The 18,784-nt window shown below is 39.5% G+C and overlaps 1 protein-coding gene across 1 annotated transcript; it reads left to right on the forward strand.

Moving 5' to 3' along the window:
• Positions 1–5,542: 5,542 nt before the first annotated feature.
• ABRA (actin binding Rho activating protein) lies at positions 5,543–14,174 on the forward strand (the record flags this gene model as incomplete). The annotated part of the gene is made up of 2 exons (XM_082307802.1): positions 5,543–6,294; positions 11,858–14,174. 2 exons carry the CDS (start codon positions 5,543–5,545, stop codon positions 12,333–12,335), a joined length of 1,230 nt encoding a protein of 409 aa, XP_082163928.1. The 3' UTR covers positions 12,336–14,174.
• Positions 14,175–18,784: the final 4,610 nt, after the last annotated feature.

Raw genomic sequence — 18,784 nt, forward strand, 5'->3', positions numbered from 1 at the left:
TGATTAAACTGCATAGATTCCTTGCAGGCCTCTAACTCCCAAGGAAAGCAGTGGACACTATATGTAAAAGTAGGAAGAGAATGCCAAAGTGCTTTAAGGCTCTACATCCTAATCTTAGTTTTGGTCTTCTGTAAAGTGAAGACAACTTTAGAGAAGTAACATATTCAAGACAGCAAAGAGTTTTGTCAATTCAGTAGCAGGGCTTGTATAGGAACTTGAAGATATATGGATGCATCTCTGCATCCTGCGTTGGGTTTCTCTCAGCTAGGTCTCTCTACCAGACTGTGGTGAAAAATAGTTGCTGGGACTGGATGGTGGGTCTTCCCTCTCCCCCACTACCCTTCCACAACTAAGAGTCTTTCAACCCTGGTTCTGATCAGGGTTTTCTTGGCAGTTTGTTGGGTATATTTTCTTCATGAAGCACAGCTGCCATGATAGGTCATGGATAAGCCCCGATCTTGCATATAGTTGAATTCTGAAGTGACATATAATCAAATGCCGATTCAAGATTACCTGTTAATTACACAGGGGTAGTTTACTCAGTACAACAGAATTTCAGCAAAAAAGTCTATGCTTATCTATAGGATGCAAACACAAGGAACTGCACCAACAAATGTGTAGACTGCTTTCTGCTAATGGCTAGAGAGGACCCAGTCCAAAGGCTTAGAGTCGGTCCATTTCTTAGAGCTCAGACATCTGGATTGTACATGAAACCGCACACTGAATGAGACACAGTTTCTCATTACTACTGTTAGAAGTGATATGTTTGACGTGCACTCTAAAAATAAGGAAATCCAGAACTCTAACTCTTTACCCAGGTTTTCTGTGATCACTGGCAATGTATGATGTTCTGACACAATGTACTTTAACAGTGTCTTGATGAATAGAAAATTCAGTCTTGAGGTTCCTATTGATAATGGCAGCTGGTTATACTTTACCATGAAACACAGCTCGTTTTCATTATTCACCACTAAGCCTGAGGAGTAATACAGCATCTTTCATACACTTACAATTGGTTGAAAATTAAATTCCTTGTTTTAAGGCATCAAAAACATTGAATAACTTATATCAATGTCTGACAAGGTAAAGCAATGGATGAAGGATAGAGTTCTACCTTTAAAGCAAGCATCCTAAAAAAAAAAAAATTAATGACAAACTGGTCTCTAGAGACTGTTAGTATTCCACAGCATGAGCAAGAAAATCAAAGGATTTTCAAATAGTATATAACTATACAGAGAACAATCCATCCAGGGGAAAAAACAAACAAATAAATAGCAAACCCACACACAACAAAAATATCCCAACTTTTAACACTGACATGGGCAACCTCTCAGCTGGTCCTTCATAACTTTGGGTTCAGGAAATCAGAGGTATTAAGTGAAATGCAGCAATCCAAAAGCAGCATCAAGGCCCTAGGAACATGAGCAGACTTGTCTCAAGATGTCAAAGAGATTAAACCCCAGAACTGTATGCAGTCAGGGGCAAGGAAACGGGAGTTTACAATTTTCAACATAAGTTTCAAGCCCACTCATCTATTTACTTTCTCCAAATGCTTTTCCTCCTATATACCTTCTGCAATAAATCGTCCCTCAACTCTGACTTCAAGCACAGGTTTTGAGCTTCTGAGAGTCTGTGACAGTCACCCTCACCAAGCCTTGCTGTGCATTGGAGTATACCTTGTAAGGTATGGAAGACACATAGAAAATGTTGTCCAGGCTCAGCCAGCGTAAAACATACCTATGCCCTAAGGGCTGGCTACTGGCTTTTAAAAGTGCCAGTAGGGAGATTAGGCACAGAAGTTCAGGTGTTCCCTTAGCCTGTTATTCTAGTAAGAATAAAAATTAATAACCATGAAGTAATAAATTCTACTCTTACTGCACTAAATCATATGTAAAGTAAGCAACCCTCAAAGTATGAATCTGAATGACTCAGACATTATTTATACTTTTCTTATGATTAAGTTCTTGCTGGCAACATCACCATATAAAATAAGACACCATTCGACACTTTCAAGGCAACATTATTGTACACCCTAAAATTAAGCGTCGTAAATTTAGTTATACTCAGAAAAATTACACTGAGGTTTCACTAGCACTTTGGACAAGTCTGTGATGTTATAACTTCAGCTTAAAATAGCGACCAATTTAAACTAAACATTTGTTTAACATATTGTCATGCAATAGATTTAATAGTAGTTTAGAACTGTAATCTTGGTGTTTTTCATTAGTCCGTAACTTTTCATTGTCATTTGTCTAAACTACATAAGATTAAGTCTGTGGGACTATGACCAGTACACCAAGACCAAGTCCATTAGAAAAAAGAAGTCTCTTTATGAAGACGTTCTTTCAAATGTACTGTAATTTCCAAACATCCCTCAGAAATGTAGTTTTTTTCGTACCACGAATTTCAATACATCTATTTGCAAAGGCAGTATGAGAGTAAAAGTGCCTCAACAGTAATTACAGTAATAAACCTAGCAGAGGCCTTTGTAGCAAGGACAGTTACAAAACAATTTTGATTTGACAAATTACATTCAACTAATATTAATTCTTTTTACAGCAAAGTAGCAGTGTTTGGAAGATCACAGAATCACAGAATGCTTGAGGTTGGAAGGGACCTCCAGAGGTGATCTGGTCCAACCCCCAAAGATGGGCAAGAGCAGCAGATGCTACGTATCTTGATATTGGTCAAGTTCTCGATTTTTATCAAAATTCAAAATTCATTGGAAAAGTATAAAATTAACTGGAAAACCACAAGAAAATAAGTAGCAATAGCTCTCTGTCAAACTGAATGTGCTTGTTAACTGGATCTACTTTATACTTACCTGCTATTTTCCTTTGTTTTGCTTTCACCACCAGAAGAAAATATACTCTACCCCAGATGAAACCAGGACACACTTGTGATTCCAAAAGTGGTATAAACAGTACGTTTATGAAATATGAACTGAGTTGCAAGAACACTGGAACAGGGATTAAAAATCAAATTAATCATGACAAATTGAAAAAGTTATCTGGACAAATCAGAACACAATTTAATAACAACAAAGGTGGTCATGTATGAAGGAACAGTCAGCTCTGTGAATACAGATACCCATTTAGCAGGAAAATCTTTGGAAACTTTGGGGATTACAAGTAGGATATGAATGAGGAGCACAGCGTACAAGACATCTGTTACTTTTAATCAGCATAGGCAAGTTTAAACCAGAATGCCATCCCCATTTTGGGCATCACACTTGAAGAAAGATGTGGACCTAGTGCAGGGAATCCAGAACCTGGCAAAAGCGTGATCAGGGATCACAAAAACATAAGAGAAGTTGGGAAGAAATGAGGTTCTTTAGAAGATTTAGGAGGAATACAGCAGTCTCGGCAAAAAAAGGCTGCCTCAGAAAGGGTGGGATTTGTCTGTTTTCAGCAGTGATAGAGGCTTAAAGTGCTGTGACAGAGGTGGAGGTTAGACCTCAGAAAAAATTTCATTTAAGCCAGTTAACCCCTGGAACAGATTGCCTAGCCAGAGTGGGTGTACATCTCCACTGCTGGTAGTCTTTCTTTGAGAACAGGTAAAACAGGAACCTGAACAGGTAGATGCAGGTAGAGCCGATCCCACCTTAGGACAGGGGTCCTTCTTGGACTTACACTCCAAGATTGTCCTTCCACAGTATTTTTGCTTAAATTTCACTGTACTTCTTCCCTGGGCTCACCCCTTACCTCCGTACTTAGCTTTCAGCTCATTCCTAAAGCCTTGGCCACCCTTACACTCAAGAAATCATAGGGAATGATATAACGAGCTGATGTTATACTCCTACTCTTCGTGTGCGTTATTCCCTTCTTTCACTTGCATCTTCCTTGTATATTAGGGAACATGCAGTACCCTGTGTGCATGCATGCATGCACACGTGTACTTTTTAAACACAAGACTCTGCCGTTCCTGATTAGCCTTAAAAAGCCACCAAAATAAATATCTGGTAACACATGCTTCTTAATCAAGTTGCATCAGTATACCTCACATCATTGCCATTTCAGAGTTATGATGCAGTTGGTAATAGCTGAGATTGTACAGTATACAGAGGTGACACATTTCTTTCTAAAATAAAAGTATGAGTAAATATCAAATAGCAACACTAACTTACATTACGTCATCAGTTTTGAAGAGGAAATGACCCCACAGATTAATGAGGAATTCTGCCTAGAAGTCAAAGGTATGATATAGTCTTATATTATTAAACAAGAGGTAGATAGGATCTAACCTACTTCTAACAGCCCAGCCTTTAATAGAGAGAAGAGAAAAAGACAGAGTACCAAGAGTCCATATTTATCTCTGGTGTAACACCAACGAAGCCAACAGAATTGCTTGAGGTTCAGTGTGCCTCAGAGCGCCACATGGCAAGTGCCACAGGTCATTCTGCAAGCTGCAAGGTATGATGGATGGAAAAAGCAATGCCATTTTCCGTTCCTATTTAGGAAACATTATACTAAGAAATACGATACCACTGGACTGTATCTCAGATAATGTCTGTTTATTATTATGTAACAATTGATGTATCAATTCACTAAACAATTTTACAAACTCAAATATGAACATACTCCAGGAAGTCCTCTGGAATGAAGAAATCACAAACTTTCCTAGGAAATTTAATTCTACATACTAAACATAATTATGCTGTAAATAATATACAAGCAAACACTAAGTTTTATATAAAACTTTCTTGAAAAGCAGTCAGGTAGGCTATACTTTATTATTTCAAAAATCCTCACACTAGGAGATCATTCATCCATCTGATCAAGTCAGACTTACTATATTAATCCCCAGACTAGAGATAGTGATTCCCTTATCCTTAGCGCTGACACCAAACACGATAGTGTTCGCAGACCCCCCCGAAGGTACGTTCTGAATAGACAGCCATTAATAGATAATGACTGGGAACAGAGCGCATAAATACCTTTTAAAAAATTAACAAATCTGGGTTTCCTTGGACATATGAGCAATACGAAGAAATCACCTAGCATCTTTTTAGAAAATGCATCTAAAAATTTCTCATTCATAGTCTGCTTCTGGCCTTGCACTCCATGACGAGGGCCGCTATTTACTTGTGATGACGAGGGTCCTCTGCTCTGGCCAAAGTTGTCAGCAACAACTGACAGCACTTCACATTTAGCAGTTTCAGACACTCTCTTCGGTATCTTTAACCCAAGTTCTGTGCTTCCAGAACAACAAGACCCTTGCCAACAAATTGAGAATTGAGCAGTCCCAGGGAAGGGGGACTAAAGGAGCTGTTAATTTCCCACTATTTCCAGTGCAGGTCTGTGTCACCCTGTTTACATCATGCATCATTCATCTGCTGTGATGAAATGTAACCCTGCGTTTTAAAAAAAGACCTCCGTAACAGTGAGGATACTATATCTTTGTGAGAAATGTTTCACATATTTTCCATGGGCACAAACTGCTCCTGCTTCTATTTAAATCTCTGTAGCTCTCTTCGAGGGACACTATTCACTTCAGGCAGTTCATTCAGAAGGTGCTTAGCATAAGAAGAGGAAAAGCCAGCATGGCAGCAGACAGCAACATGGCTCCTGAAGAAAAGCCCGGCACTACTCCTGCGAAAAGGGCTGTCCACAAGATCCGAATGGCCAGCCTAGTCTTCAGCTTGGCGCGAGGCTGGCAGCAGTGGGTATCTGACCACCACATAAAGCAAGCCCAAGAGCCCTCTGGATGGGTCCCCCCTACAGAAGACTCACCAGCTCAGCCTGTACAAGAAAGATCCTTCGAAAAATGGCCAATTCCATCTGTCAAGAGGGACCAAGGAAAAGATGATGAAAAATCCTCAGCGAAGGAATCAGTGACAATAAGAGACGCTGAAAAAAATTCAAGGGAATCAGATGAAGCCCTCAAAAAGTTCAGCATTAAAAGCAAAGAAGTGACCAAAACAGTTGTAAGCAAAGCCTACGAACGAGGAGGTGATGTTAGCCTCCTCAGTGAAAGATATGAGAGTAACAACAGTAGCTCAGAGATGACCAAGCTCAAAGAAGAATCAAGTGCTATTGACAAAATTCTTAGTGGCAAATTATCTCCAACGATAAGGAGAAAGTGTTCAAATGTGGTATCAGAGCTGACCAAGGGCTGGAAACAGATGGAACAAGAGGACAAAGAGGGGGCTAAGGAAGAACTGCTGCTTAAGTGTCATGATGACAGCCTGGATGCAGAAGACAGTGGCTATGGGGAAGCAGAGGATAAACTTGAGCAAGAAGACAGTGACCGAGAGGTGATGGCTGTGAGGATTAAACGACCTGTACCATCTTTGTAAGTAAACCATCTTTATTACATTATCACAAATGGTCAGCAGACCCGGAGAGAGGTACAGGTTTCCATGAGGAAGTTGGGGGGAAAAAATGGTAGGAGCTGGTCAAAGAGAAACTATTACTCTTGAAGAAAATAAAAAAAAAAAATCCAGGAAACCCTTTGTATATATTTCTGTGCTTAAGTAGATAGTCAACAACATCTGACTATAGCTTTGGGTTTTCTGTGCTATACACATATTAGACACAGGAAGTTATATTGAGGAAATAGTAATTATATTTAATTTTCACACTGGATTTACTGGTTCATCGAAATCACTACTTACTTCTTAATACTTTAGTCCATATTTCAGAATAACAATTTTTACCTCATCAAAAGCCCACAGCTATTCATTTATTTCAGCAAATGTTAAGTCTAAAACAATATACTTGACAAATAATATTTCCAAATACTTATTAATTATTTTGCTTAGTATAAATTGTAAATATTCTCAGGAGTCATTTGCAGAGAATGTCTAAAATAGGCATTGCAGGAATTACTTTTAAGTACATCTTAACAAAAGCTGGGTTCACTGCTTCTCTTTGGAAGCTTTCTATGGATTTGGAATTCATCAAGTCAAAGAATGGAAACTTTCACGGGAGCTGGGACCCCAAACGTACATTAGAAAGCATCCAGCCTGTTTTGACATCTGCAGGATTGATTTGAACCACGCTGTATGTTATAAGTCATTTGACAAAAAAAGAACATTTGAGTCATCAATAGATTCTTCAAATTCAAGGTCTCTCTTTGGGTACACTGTCATAAGGGATGGGGAGGGGGCAGCACGTTCATTGAGTATGTCATGCAAGTAGAAGTTCCTGACATACAGACTTCCTTATGCCTGCAAATGGTGTGAAGAAAAAGGAAGCAGAATCTGTTACTTATCTACGGAGTTATTACAGGTGCGACTTACTTAAAATTTTGAATTAAGTAGCAAATTCATAGCATCAGACAGTTTTGAGTAATACTTCTTTCAGTAAGAGGCTCACGCTTGAAGATTACTATACAACAGCAGGCGCATATTAAATTTGGAGCAGAGGCAGTAAACAAGTAGAGTTCAGCCATAGCCATGCAGTCCTTGGGAAGTGTCCCAGCAGAGCAGAGGAACAGCAGAGACTGGTAGAAATCCTCCAGTTTCCTTTCCCAGAGATCTCCAGCAGAACCACCTTGCCAGAAGACAGCTACGAGCAGTTGTGCTGTGCCCAGACTTGCCAACGGGCAGATGCCAAATTAATTCATCACTCTTTTTTTTGGTAAAAGATTAAAAGATCCATATGTCCAGTGCTGCAAGATGGGAAACTGTAGGCAGCTGTTACAGACACAACATGCTGTTTGTTCCAGTCCCGTTTTACAAACTTGGTAATTCCCCAGAACGAAGACAGCAGAAAGGAACGTGTGGTTGAGCCTGAACTGTTGCGATGTAAAACCTGACATCTAGCTGTAACATTGTGATGAAGGAGAGTGCAGCCTCTGAGGCCAGGGTCCACCGAGCCGTGGCCAAGGTGCAGCCCACGCGGTGCCGCTGGCTTCGCTGGGCAGGGAGGGCAGCTGGAGGCGTAACTTGAACCAAGGCAGGGATGGGCAGAGCTCGTCTGCCCAAGCCCACAGGGAGGGAAGAGGCTGGCACCGGGACATGGGGTCCTACCAGGAGCCATCCAACGGTGGAGCCCAAGTTTCCACTGCTTGTACTCTGCGTCCATCACCCACATGCAACGTGAGCGCGAGCTGAGCACGAGGCAATTTGAGATGAGAAGGCAAGGTTTTCACCTACCCAATTAACCTGCGTGTAAAGGACTAGCAAGGCAGCAGGAACTGGAGGCTCAGGGCCAGTATGTTCATACCGTATCCTAATCGCCATTTCAGAAATGACAAACTGGGACTAGCACTGATGAAAATGCCAAAAGACTTCGTGATCCCTCTGCAGACAGGCAGGCAGGCTGTACCATTCCCACTGCTCAGGTTTTATACCTCGCTACTAAAGAGTGTTTACTATGACCAACACTAGACTATGACTAACATAGTAATGGGTTTCAACCATACGGTACTTTTTAGCACAGCTATCTGAACACACACAGATGTTTTAACTGTTCAGATTGGGGATTAAGATTGGGGATCAGAATGATGCTTTGCTGTACAGATGACCAGTCATCTACCACAAGGAGCAAACAGTTAATAGCCAAACTGAAAAAAACTTTCCAGTAACCTAGAGCTTGAAAGTTTGTGGCCCCTGCTTTTGGGAGAGACCACATGCACTGTCCTTTGACAGAAGTTAGGACCTCAAAACAAAGATTTCACACTTACAGTGGGGAAAGAGGATACATTTGCAGAACATATTATCTGTAAATAACCTCAATTAAAACAAATTGCTCATATAAAAATGCTATAATAGAAACAAAATAGCTATCTTTCTATTAAACTTTACAGGTATTTCCCCCATATGTCTAATTTTAGTGCTGCTACCTAGGAAAAAAACCCCATTAGCCGTATTTACTGAGGTGCAAATGATTGAAATAACACCCCTGATGTTACTTACAGCTATCTCTTCCACTGAAATCTGACACAAAAGTCATTTTCTGCACTTACAGTGCTATTATCAGGACTGGATTTTTTAACTATTTATTTTTTAAAATTTATTTTATAGCCTCAGAATACATTATTTCAGCCTACTACTTTTATGAACCTGTCAGTGTGGCTTAATCTTCTTCAAAAAGGCCATAAGTACATGGTTGTTAAAGCAAATTTCCCATTTTCCTCTATATATTCCAGGAAAAAAACATCAGTTCCAGTATTTTTTTAGTTTGCATTAGCACCTTCATCATTTCCAGCTGCAATACTTACTGAAATAAGGTTGCTTCCTTAGCAGAAGGCACATTAATGCCTACAGGCCTAGGAAATACTATTTTGTTCCTGCTTAGGAGCCAAAGGGGTGCAACAGTGATATGAAACTTAACATTAAAAAGGGATCCCATACTTTTCCCCTACAGGAAGGATCATAGGGGACACGGAACATGGACATTCTTCTCCTAGAAGTTCAGAATGAATTTAGGGTGATCATTCTGGTTAACAGGTTAATTTATTTGATTGCTACAGGTAAAACACTTCTTCCAGTGGGTTAATGCTTACAACCTTCATTTTGGATCCACAATCCATTGCGTAGGTGCTGTACAAACATGAAAAAAATGCTTCTACATGTATACAGTTTACTGTGTTAACTTATCATTAAGCTAAACAATGGGGAAAATTGCACTTTGGCCATCAGAAATGGTTAAATTAGAAGATGCATCAAAAAAAAAAGATAGTAAGGTTTTTTCAAACCCACATGGGGCACGATAAAAGCAAAAAGATAGATAACCACTGAGAAGATGATCAGGATAAGAAAAGTGATAATAGTATTCAGCTAGAAAAGAGAATTAAAGGTTTCGGTAGGAAAAGAAGAGAATACTTACTAGACTGTTAAATAAAAAGAGGTAACAAGGCCTTTACAGAGTTATGCTGTCTCACTCACTGGCTTCTGTCCCCTCAGCCTGGGGAACGGAAGCTCCAGGACTCTCTCCGAGGTCATGGCCCTTGGAGAGAAGGGGAAGCAGCTGGCTGTGGCTGAGGGATAAGCTCTCCATGATGGGATCTGCTCATCAGCTCTACTGAGACTGTTGGTATCGCTTCTTCTAAGCAATTTTGATTCACTTAGGGTTTCCCCCTCTTCACTGATACCTTCCCACTTGAAAAGCTGGGGAAGCAATCAATGCGAGCTTCAGCTGGAGTTAGGACTGCGCTGGCACAGGGTTTCTATGGCTTTTGGGACATCCGTAGGTTTCAAGAGACAAATTGCTTTGAGTAACCAAACCCTGTGCCCGCGGTTCCTCTGGGCAATGAAGTCACAATTCAGGGCAAGGGGCAAAGGATCCCAGCTTTCCCTTTCTCTGTATGACAACAGCTTATATACAGGAGGATTTGGTTTATCATTGGGAAACAAATTGTCTATCTTTACCCCACTGACATATTTTAATGCTTTTCTGCCAATGCTTACCTGTCAATCATTTACATGCATTAAACCACAGGTACATACACACTGCCTACTCTGCAGTCACACCACAGAAGAAAGGTGCACTTACTGGGCAACACTATGTGCTCGATTCTTCTGACGCTTTTCACCATATTGATGGGGAAGAGTATTTTGGAGCTTTTTAAATACAGTTTCTCAATACAGCTAAGCCAAGCTAATGGCAACTCCACAGCTAAAAGAGTGGTCCTGCTCTTCTACTCTTTCTTCTATCCCTGGCACTAAGTGCCTGCACTTCTTGCTCTAGCACTATAGTGCTGCCCAGTACTGGCATCCTTCTGGTGCACAGACCTCAACTGGAGACATCTTTATCATTCCTATTCTGTCTTTCAACAAGCTTAGTAGGAAACAAAGGAATGCCCAAACAGCGGGGAAACAAAATTTTCTGCAGGTTTGCAGTCCTTTGAACTGTTTTGCTAACTGTATTTTGGTTCTCTGGTGTTACTGTTAATATTCAGCTGATGTTACTGGGGAGGTTTCAGAGCAGCCTTCTGGGGAGGTTTCAGAGCAGCCTTCTGGGGAGTAAAAATATTAGAAAACAAATTACTTTGGCACAGCCACAGCCCAGCATACTCCCTAGCGGAGCTCTGTACAGACACAATGACAGGCTGTGGACAGCACAGAGACCAGCTCAGACTGTCTGTAGGTCCCCCACAACACGCGAGATTGGCCACTAAAGGAAAGAGCATCAACAATTTGTCTGCCTGGAGCCATCCAGCAATATGATGTCGCTACACACACACACACAAAAAATTATCAAAAGATCTCTGAAGCGCTTTCCTCATCCTTTGACCTTGACACAAATCTCTGTAGCCCTAAGTTTCTTTCAGGCTTGTACCCTGCCAGCAGGAATGTGAATTTTGGACTTCAATACTTATTCAGAACCATACTTCAAATACATAAGCGTAGGCAGAGCTACTGTACTCTATTAGATTTTTGTTGTTGTTTTAAACATTGACATCCATTAGAGGGGACAGATTTTTATAGACACTACCCTCTGTTTTTTAGCCAAGAATAGCTGGGGACCCAGTCCCTACAGTTATTGTCATCTATAACATCAGGGCAGGCAGACTTCAGGCTCTGCTAGGCAGGCAGAAACGGGGAGCCGCATGACCAACCAAGGGTACAGAAAGTGCAGGTAATCAGCAACATACTGTTTCACCCCCCTACAGCGTTAAGTCATTCTGGGAAAAAGTTTGTCAAAATGGGCCCAAATCTAGGCTGGAGGGTGGTAATGTAGGTGGGATGAGAGAATTTGCAATGAGAGAATTTGCTTTTGAGTGCAAACTGGACCATGGACTAAAAGCCCCCAAAAAACTGATTTAGAAGTAGTGAACTCATGCCACCTGGTGGTTAGCATCTCGTCTGGAAAAACATGGTAACCAAGTTAATAGAAGAGATTAGTAGCAGAACTGTGCAATTAAACGATGAAATGCAAAGCTCAAATGCTCCTTTTGCTTCTTTCAGCGCAAGCAGGTTTAGTGAAGAAGCGAGCACCAAAGCCCACAGGAAATACAGCCCCGTTAACAGCCTGAAGGACAGGTGGCAAGAATGGGCCGACCAGCACATCATAACGCAGAAGCTGAACCCCTTCAGCGAGGAATTTGACCATGAGCTGGCCATGTCCACGCGCCTGCACAAGGGAGACGAAGGCTACGGCCGTCCAAAGGAAGGAACCAAAACTGCTGAAAGGGCCAAGAGAGCCGAGGCCCACATCCACCGGGAGATCAGAGACATGTGCTTCATCATTGAATCAATGGCTAAGCCACGGCCCGACGGCAAGATCCAAGTCACTTTTGGGGAACTCTTCGAGAGATATGTTCGTATTTCAGATAAGGTTGTTGGGATTCTCATGAGAGCCAGGAAACACGGGCTGGTAGACTTTGAGGGAGAAATGTTATGGCAAGGAAGGGATGATAATGTCATAATTACTTTATTAAAATAAGCATGCTACAACAAGAGCAACTTGTTTTGGAAAAACTTTCTCCACTTCTCCTTTGCTATTAGCATTTGCACATTCTGAATACAAGATTGCCCCTGGTCATCTGCACAGAAAAGACATTGAGCATTTTTCTGAATATGTATTTTATAACTAACTACTGCATGATAACACAAGCATCCGAATGGATTTTTCTCTGTACCAGAAGGGCTCGCAGGACACTTCAGTTAATTACTACATGAAAAATAAAGAGAAAAATCTATATTGAATATAAAGCAGCTGAATATAAAAACCCATAGCAATATAAATAGCTACAAATTAATTCCAATTTTTACTTGTTCTTACATTCAAGATCTTCCCAACTATTTAAACTGGGATATCAGGAATATAAACCATGCCACATCAGAATCTGAATGACAACATAAACTCAGACCAAGTTTTTGATCTGTGAAAGTGATCTTGTGCACATATTTCCTACTTAATCTATTTAAATGCACATAAAAATAGTTTTATTTGAACACAGAATCATGGATACCACATTTGTTTCCTTTACAAACAGGATATGCAACTACTACTGCAGTATTATCCTGTGACAACTACTGACACAACTTTATCTTACGTATCATATACAAACTAAGACAGAATCCTTCTTTTTATAAATGAGGTTTTATATTTATGTATTTATATAGCTAATTTATTAGATAGTTTCATATTTAGAGTTATGGATGTTGGAGAGAAAAATACCCAATAGAATGTCATGCACCAAAAAGTTTTGAATAGATAGCCACATAGAAAATACCTCCTATGCAGCATGGTGCAATGTATCATCGATTACCTATGTAAATACGGTTCTTATAAATACAGGGGAAAATAACATGCAACATAAAAAAGTCAGGTACTTGTACTATTGTGTATAGTAAAAAAAGGGACTACAATCAGCATCTTCCATTGAAATGCACTCATGTGAGAAAAGATACAGAAACAGCATTCATAAATAAAATCAACTAACTTTAAGGAAAATGGTGTTTCACATTACACAGAAACACTGGCCTAATTTTACAGCATTTGCTATTTGAACAATTCTGATGTCGCTGAAATAATATATTTCAGTCCAGGTGATGCTGAAGAGGAGTAAATACTAATGAACTAATACTTCCAGGTCTTAACATTGTTTGTATTATGCACAAATCTGAGACCTCTGTAAGGTCTATAATGCTTACTGTATTATATAAATCACTGCTTCTCTAAACTACTACTGTAAAAATAGTAACCTGGTAAAAACCTGCTTCATGTGAAAAACATTTGTTTCGGAGCAAGATGCCTGGGCAAGTAATCTCTATAATGAAAAAGAAATAGTTTTTTTCCCCACAAGATTCTTTCAAACTGAAAGAGCAAATATCTTCTTACAGAAGAAAAGGTGTATGAACATCTTATCTCTGTGATAAAACAAGTATTGCTAACTTATTATGAGAGTACAGGTACTCTCGTTTGATGCTCCAATGAACACATAAATGAAATATTTTATAAGTGAGTGATACAAGTACTGATTAATATGTTTATTGTAAGTCTATGTAAATCATTAAGATTTTAGGTACAGTTATATATTGTGAATCTAAGGAAGAAAAAAAATAAATTATAAGATGGATTCAGCTATTTAACAATGTTTTCTTGAGATCTCTTGGACTACTCAAGTCAACCTGCAAAACTGACCTCTAAGTGTAATACTTACATATCAGAATATTTACCTGCATATTCTTACCTTATTCTTTACGTCTTTCTATAATGACCTTTACAGCTCCCTAAATTGTCTTGAGGAAATTTGGTTGTTAAAGGAATACATGAACTACAAATAAAACCCGTAATTGATTATTTCTTGGGTTATTCCTCCCCACACACTAGAGAAGAAATACGCATGCATATTCTGTGAAGTAAAACATCAATGAGTTTTTTTCAAAATTTAAGTACATTCTCCTGTTCAATGGCAGTTAAAATATTTCCCTGTGAAGGTTTCTCTGTCCAAAGCACCAGGACGAGATTCCAGAGTGGATGGAAATGAAACAGTTCTTACACAATATACCTGTACAAAGAATAACACTTATGTGCCTTTAGTGTGTAACTGAATTACATATTTCTGCTTACGAGAACTCTCATCCTACCACAGGACAACACAGCAGAAATACAGCTCACCACAGATGGTTTTTTTCAGTGTTATGTTCATGTGTGACTTAAAGCCCAAGAGCACCTCACCATTGTATAAGGAATCATATACATTGGCTTTCATTCATTGACCTGAGACAGTAGGAGTGACATATTTTTGTACTGCAACGCTCAAAGCATAGCATACCACTAAGTGCATTTCAATATTATGCGCATTTGCGGCACGTAACAAGAGCTTGTGCTTTGATATGAAGTCTACGCCATCTACTACTTCACCTTCAGGGAAACATCTGCAATACAACTAGGCATGCACTGCTGAAGTAGGAATCAAAAAAAACAAACCTTCCTGGTTTAGGTCTTGAGCCAAGAAATTAGCCTGTAGAAACTGAAGAATAAATTAAGTTTTTCCACTTCTTCCTACCTGTTCGATAGGAACACAGAAGTTTGAGTGCCTTTTCTACTTTATTTTCTACTTGCTGAGCACTGCTTCTAATGAAGAAATCATCACATGAAAGGAAGGCAGCAACAATTTTCCTTCACATGAGAGTCATCTCTGCCTTGTTCCATGCCTGACAAAAAACACTGGGCTGACTGGATCACAAGCAGATTAAGCTCTGGCATTTTACTGCTCTCGCCCCATACGATGCCAGGAGGCAGACACCTGACTTGGACCGAATAAACTGCTGGCATTCTCAGATGCAGCCATCTTCCACCAGGTTCATTAGTGAAAGTTAAGCATTTACTTTGGAGGTAACAATTGCTCCTGACCCAGTCGTAATGTCTGAAATTTAGGCATATCTGCACCAAAGTTAATGCGCAGATTCATAAAAGTTTCAGCCACTTAAACATTTGTGAGCAACAGGTTATTGACATTTGACTTCTCTGCAGGCTCCTGTATGCCCACCAGAAGTCACTGCGGACAAGACCAGGCTTTAACAGTTTCATATAATGCATATACTAATACTGGGGGGCGAGAGAGGCAAGGACAGACCTAAGCTGCGGGGCAAACGTCTCAGCTGAACTGTAATTCAGTGACCGAGGAGATGGGGAACCTTCCCATTTTCTCCTTTATGGAACATAGCAGGGAGAACTGAACTTCTGTAACTTTTATTCAAACACATTCAGCAGCAGAATGGACCAGTGGCACTCTGCTTCTCGAATCTCAACACTTCATTTAGCTGATGTCTTCTTGCATATTGGAACACCCAGATATATGTGCATTTATACTTCCCATATAGGATAAAACCAAGATTATAGGTTTAGAGAAAGAGAGCATGAGATCGATTGACATTTGAGGGAAAAAAAAAAAGACTAGCCTTCAAGCTCACAAGCCCTCTTCAGTTCTCTCCTTGCCTTTAAATCCTTAGATCAGCTGTGTAACAATGTAATCACTACTATACATCATAAATCTATAGCTCACTGCAGATAACTTTTTAAGCCTCCCATTCATAGTCATCCCAATGCAATATTAAAAACATTATGCAACAACAGCAGAAAAAAAAAAAAAAACAAAACCACAAACCCAAAACTTTTTCAGTTTTTCCAGTTAAAATATTTATTTCCAATTGGGTATGAAAACCACACACACGATATGACTAATGACTTGCCTCATACTGTCCTCCATCGTTTACCTTTGAGTAGGCAGTACCATGCAAAGCATTGTGAAGTGTGGAAAGTATTTACAATTTTTGTGTAAGAGATATTAAATATTGATATAATTTATGATGTATGGAAGTGTTTCACATAGGTTAAATGTTTTATAACTTTTTTTTTACATAAAGATGTGTGACAAGTTTATCCATGCAAAGTAGGTGGAGGAAAAAAATCTGAATTCCTTAAAAAGGAACTAAACAAAAGTACTCCATAAATTATCCAGTCTAACTCTCCTACTATACTTTAACTGTTACGTTCCTGTGAAACTAGAGTGACCTCTGCAGAATTTAAGTAGCATATTTAAAGTCAAAGTAGTAAGATGATAAAGGTCAGAAACTGCTGGATTAAAGCAGTCTTTGTAGATTTTATTTAAGACCTGCTTTCCTATTTCTAACTTGCTTCAAAAATAAAACCCTCAACCTTTTAGACAAAGAGTGAGCAACTCAGTTACTCTCATGGTAGCTTAGGACATTATTTTCTTAAATACTGTATTCACCCCCCAAGTGTTTTATTTGAAACAAATTTCCTTCTGATAAATAACATTTCCCTCATTTTCCTGTCTGAGGCTTGCATTGCTCTTGCAAGGGTTGTGCAGTTTGCTAGGAAAGTGAAAGTTCCTTCCTTGGTACTGAAAAACTTGTCTCTTCTTCTGTAGAAACTGTGAGGTTCATTTTCCATATTCTGAATCTACCTTTCATGCTTAAGTGACAGCATGGAATTTGTTTCAGAAGAAATAAATTTGACTTTCACACCTTTGTATTTTCTCAAGTCTTACAACAGTTTCTGCAGTGTCTTGAAGCAAGTGGATGGTTCACTGGACGTGCATCCCACCTGCTGGACATCAGCTCCCTCCTCCATGGCAGTAATGCCTTTGTTAAAACGTTTCTGAGCAGCCAGGGTTCGGTATTACAGCTCATTTATAAAGCAAGGGAAGGCTACTGAAATAAAGTTAGCTGTAGCGGAAAGCGTAACATTTGTGGCGAGATGTTCATCATTGACCACAGAACAACTACTGATAAGCCCTGTTGCCCCAGCTACTTCAGCTGCTATGTCTACACTGCACCACACCCACATCTCAACCAAAGTCACTCCTGCCACCACAGCACACACCGAAAGTAGTTTAGTGTTCAACAGCATGTGCACTACTAGCAGCGTAACTATTACAACAGAAACTCGACAAGGATTACAAAGCTTGTCAGATACGCAGGACAGCAGAAAGCAGAGCTTAAACAGACCTGACACTGGTGGTACTGCAGTGGGACAGCCAGCAGGACCACTGTGGTTTGTACGTACTACACCAAGCGTACACTATGCACTCAGCGGGACACTCTCTTTGCTCCAGTACCACAGTGTAGCTCTGTTTCATATTGCAGTACCATGGCCTCTTAAGGGGAAAAAGAGTAGAGGTTTGTTCCCTTGAGTGAGCTCCCTATTGTCATGACAACAGTAAAACACCCTGATGATGTGTTAATTTACAAAGGAAGAACATAAAAGTGAGATTTAAGATTCAAGTCCTAAATGAGGAATACTGGGGAGTGTCCAAATCAAGATTATTATTTTTTTAATTTGAAATTGAGTGAGTAGTAAATGTTTTTACTCCTCTTCAAAGACTGGATTTTATGCAGACATGCTAACTCCCATACAAAAAAAAAAAAAAAATAAATCTAATGTAGTATATATAGGTGAGCAGGAGCATGAAAGCACAAGCCATATGTGAGAAATCATGTCCTTTTGCAGATTATACAAAAGCAGTAATTAACATAAATAGGATTTAGAGCTGAAAGATGATGTGGTAAGAATATCAAGTATCTGAGTAAAACATGAAGTTAGTCAATGAATACATCCGAGTACTGTATGCTGAGACACAGTCTTCTGGCACCGAACTCTTTCAAAATGTAGCTCATAAAGCCTTCAGCATATGTCAAACCTCAACTCTTTACAGTCATAGAAGCAAACCTTGCCAGGAAAGATGGAAAGGATGTATACTGCAGAAAATTCATATTGAATTGAAGGCAGGAGGTACATCAAGACAGTGCCTTTGATCTCATCTATACAGTCTTTTATGTGTGACATACAGAAGTTAACTACACCTTTGGTTAATAAAATTAATGGTCTTTCATTAATAGACATGCATTACTCTCTGTAGATCCTTCACACAGCTAGTCACATCACTAAGTGTTACCACAGTCATTTATACTTTAACTTGAATGCCTTTCTGTTCCTTAACTAATTTAGTATTTATACAAGCGTGATTGCTACCGTACTGCTTACTATACTGTTCTTTGATTTCCACTTTTTTTTTCCCCATGTGCCTTTCCAAGACTGGTCCAAAACTCAGAGACATTCAGCTAACTGAAGATATTCTGTGCTTTTATATAATTCTTCAAAGTATAATTCTTTATAAAATTCTTCACAGTAGCATTTAAAATCTAATACAGGCTTCATTTGCAGTATGAGCTTAGCATAGAGACTAAGCACTTGAATTACTGGGGTTTGTCAGCAAGGATAATCTGAGACTTCTTTTTTCCTCTTGAAAATGGCTGAAGACAGTGTGTTTCACTGCTTCCCACTGGGCTTTCAAAAATCCCAAAACGGATGAGCAAATGCATCCTATATATTCAGTACAGTTATTAAATGAACAGCAA

Source organism: Platalea leucorodia, assembly GCF_965183815.1.
Source record: "Platalea leucorodia genome assembly, chromosome: 1".
NCBI classification, from domain to species: domain Eukaryota; kingdom Metazoa; phylum Chordata; class Aves; order Pelecaniformes; family Threskiornithidae; genus Platalea; species Platalea leucorodia.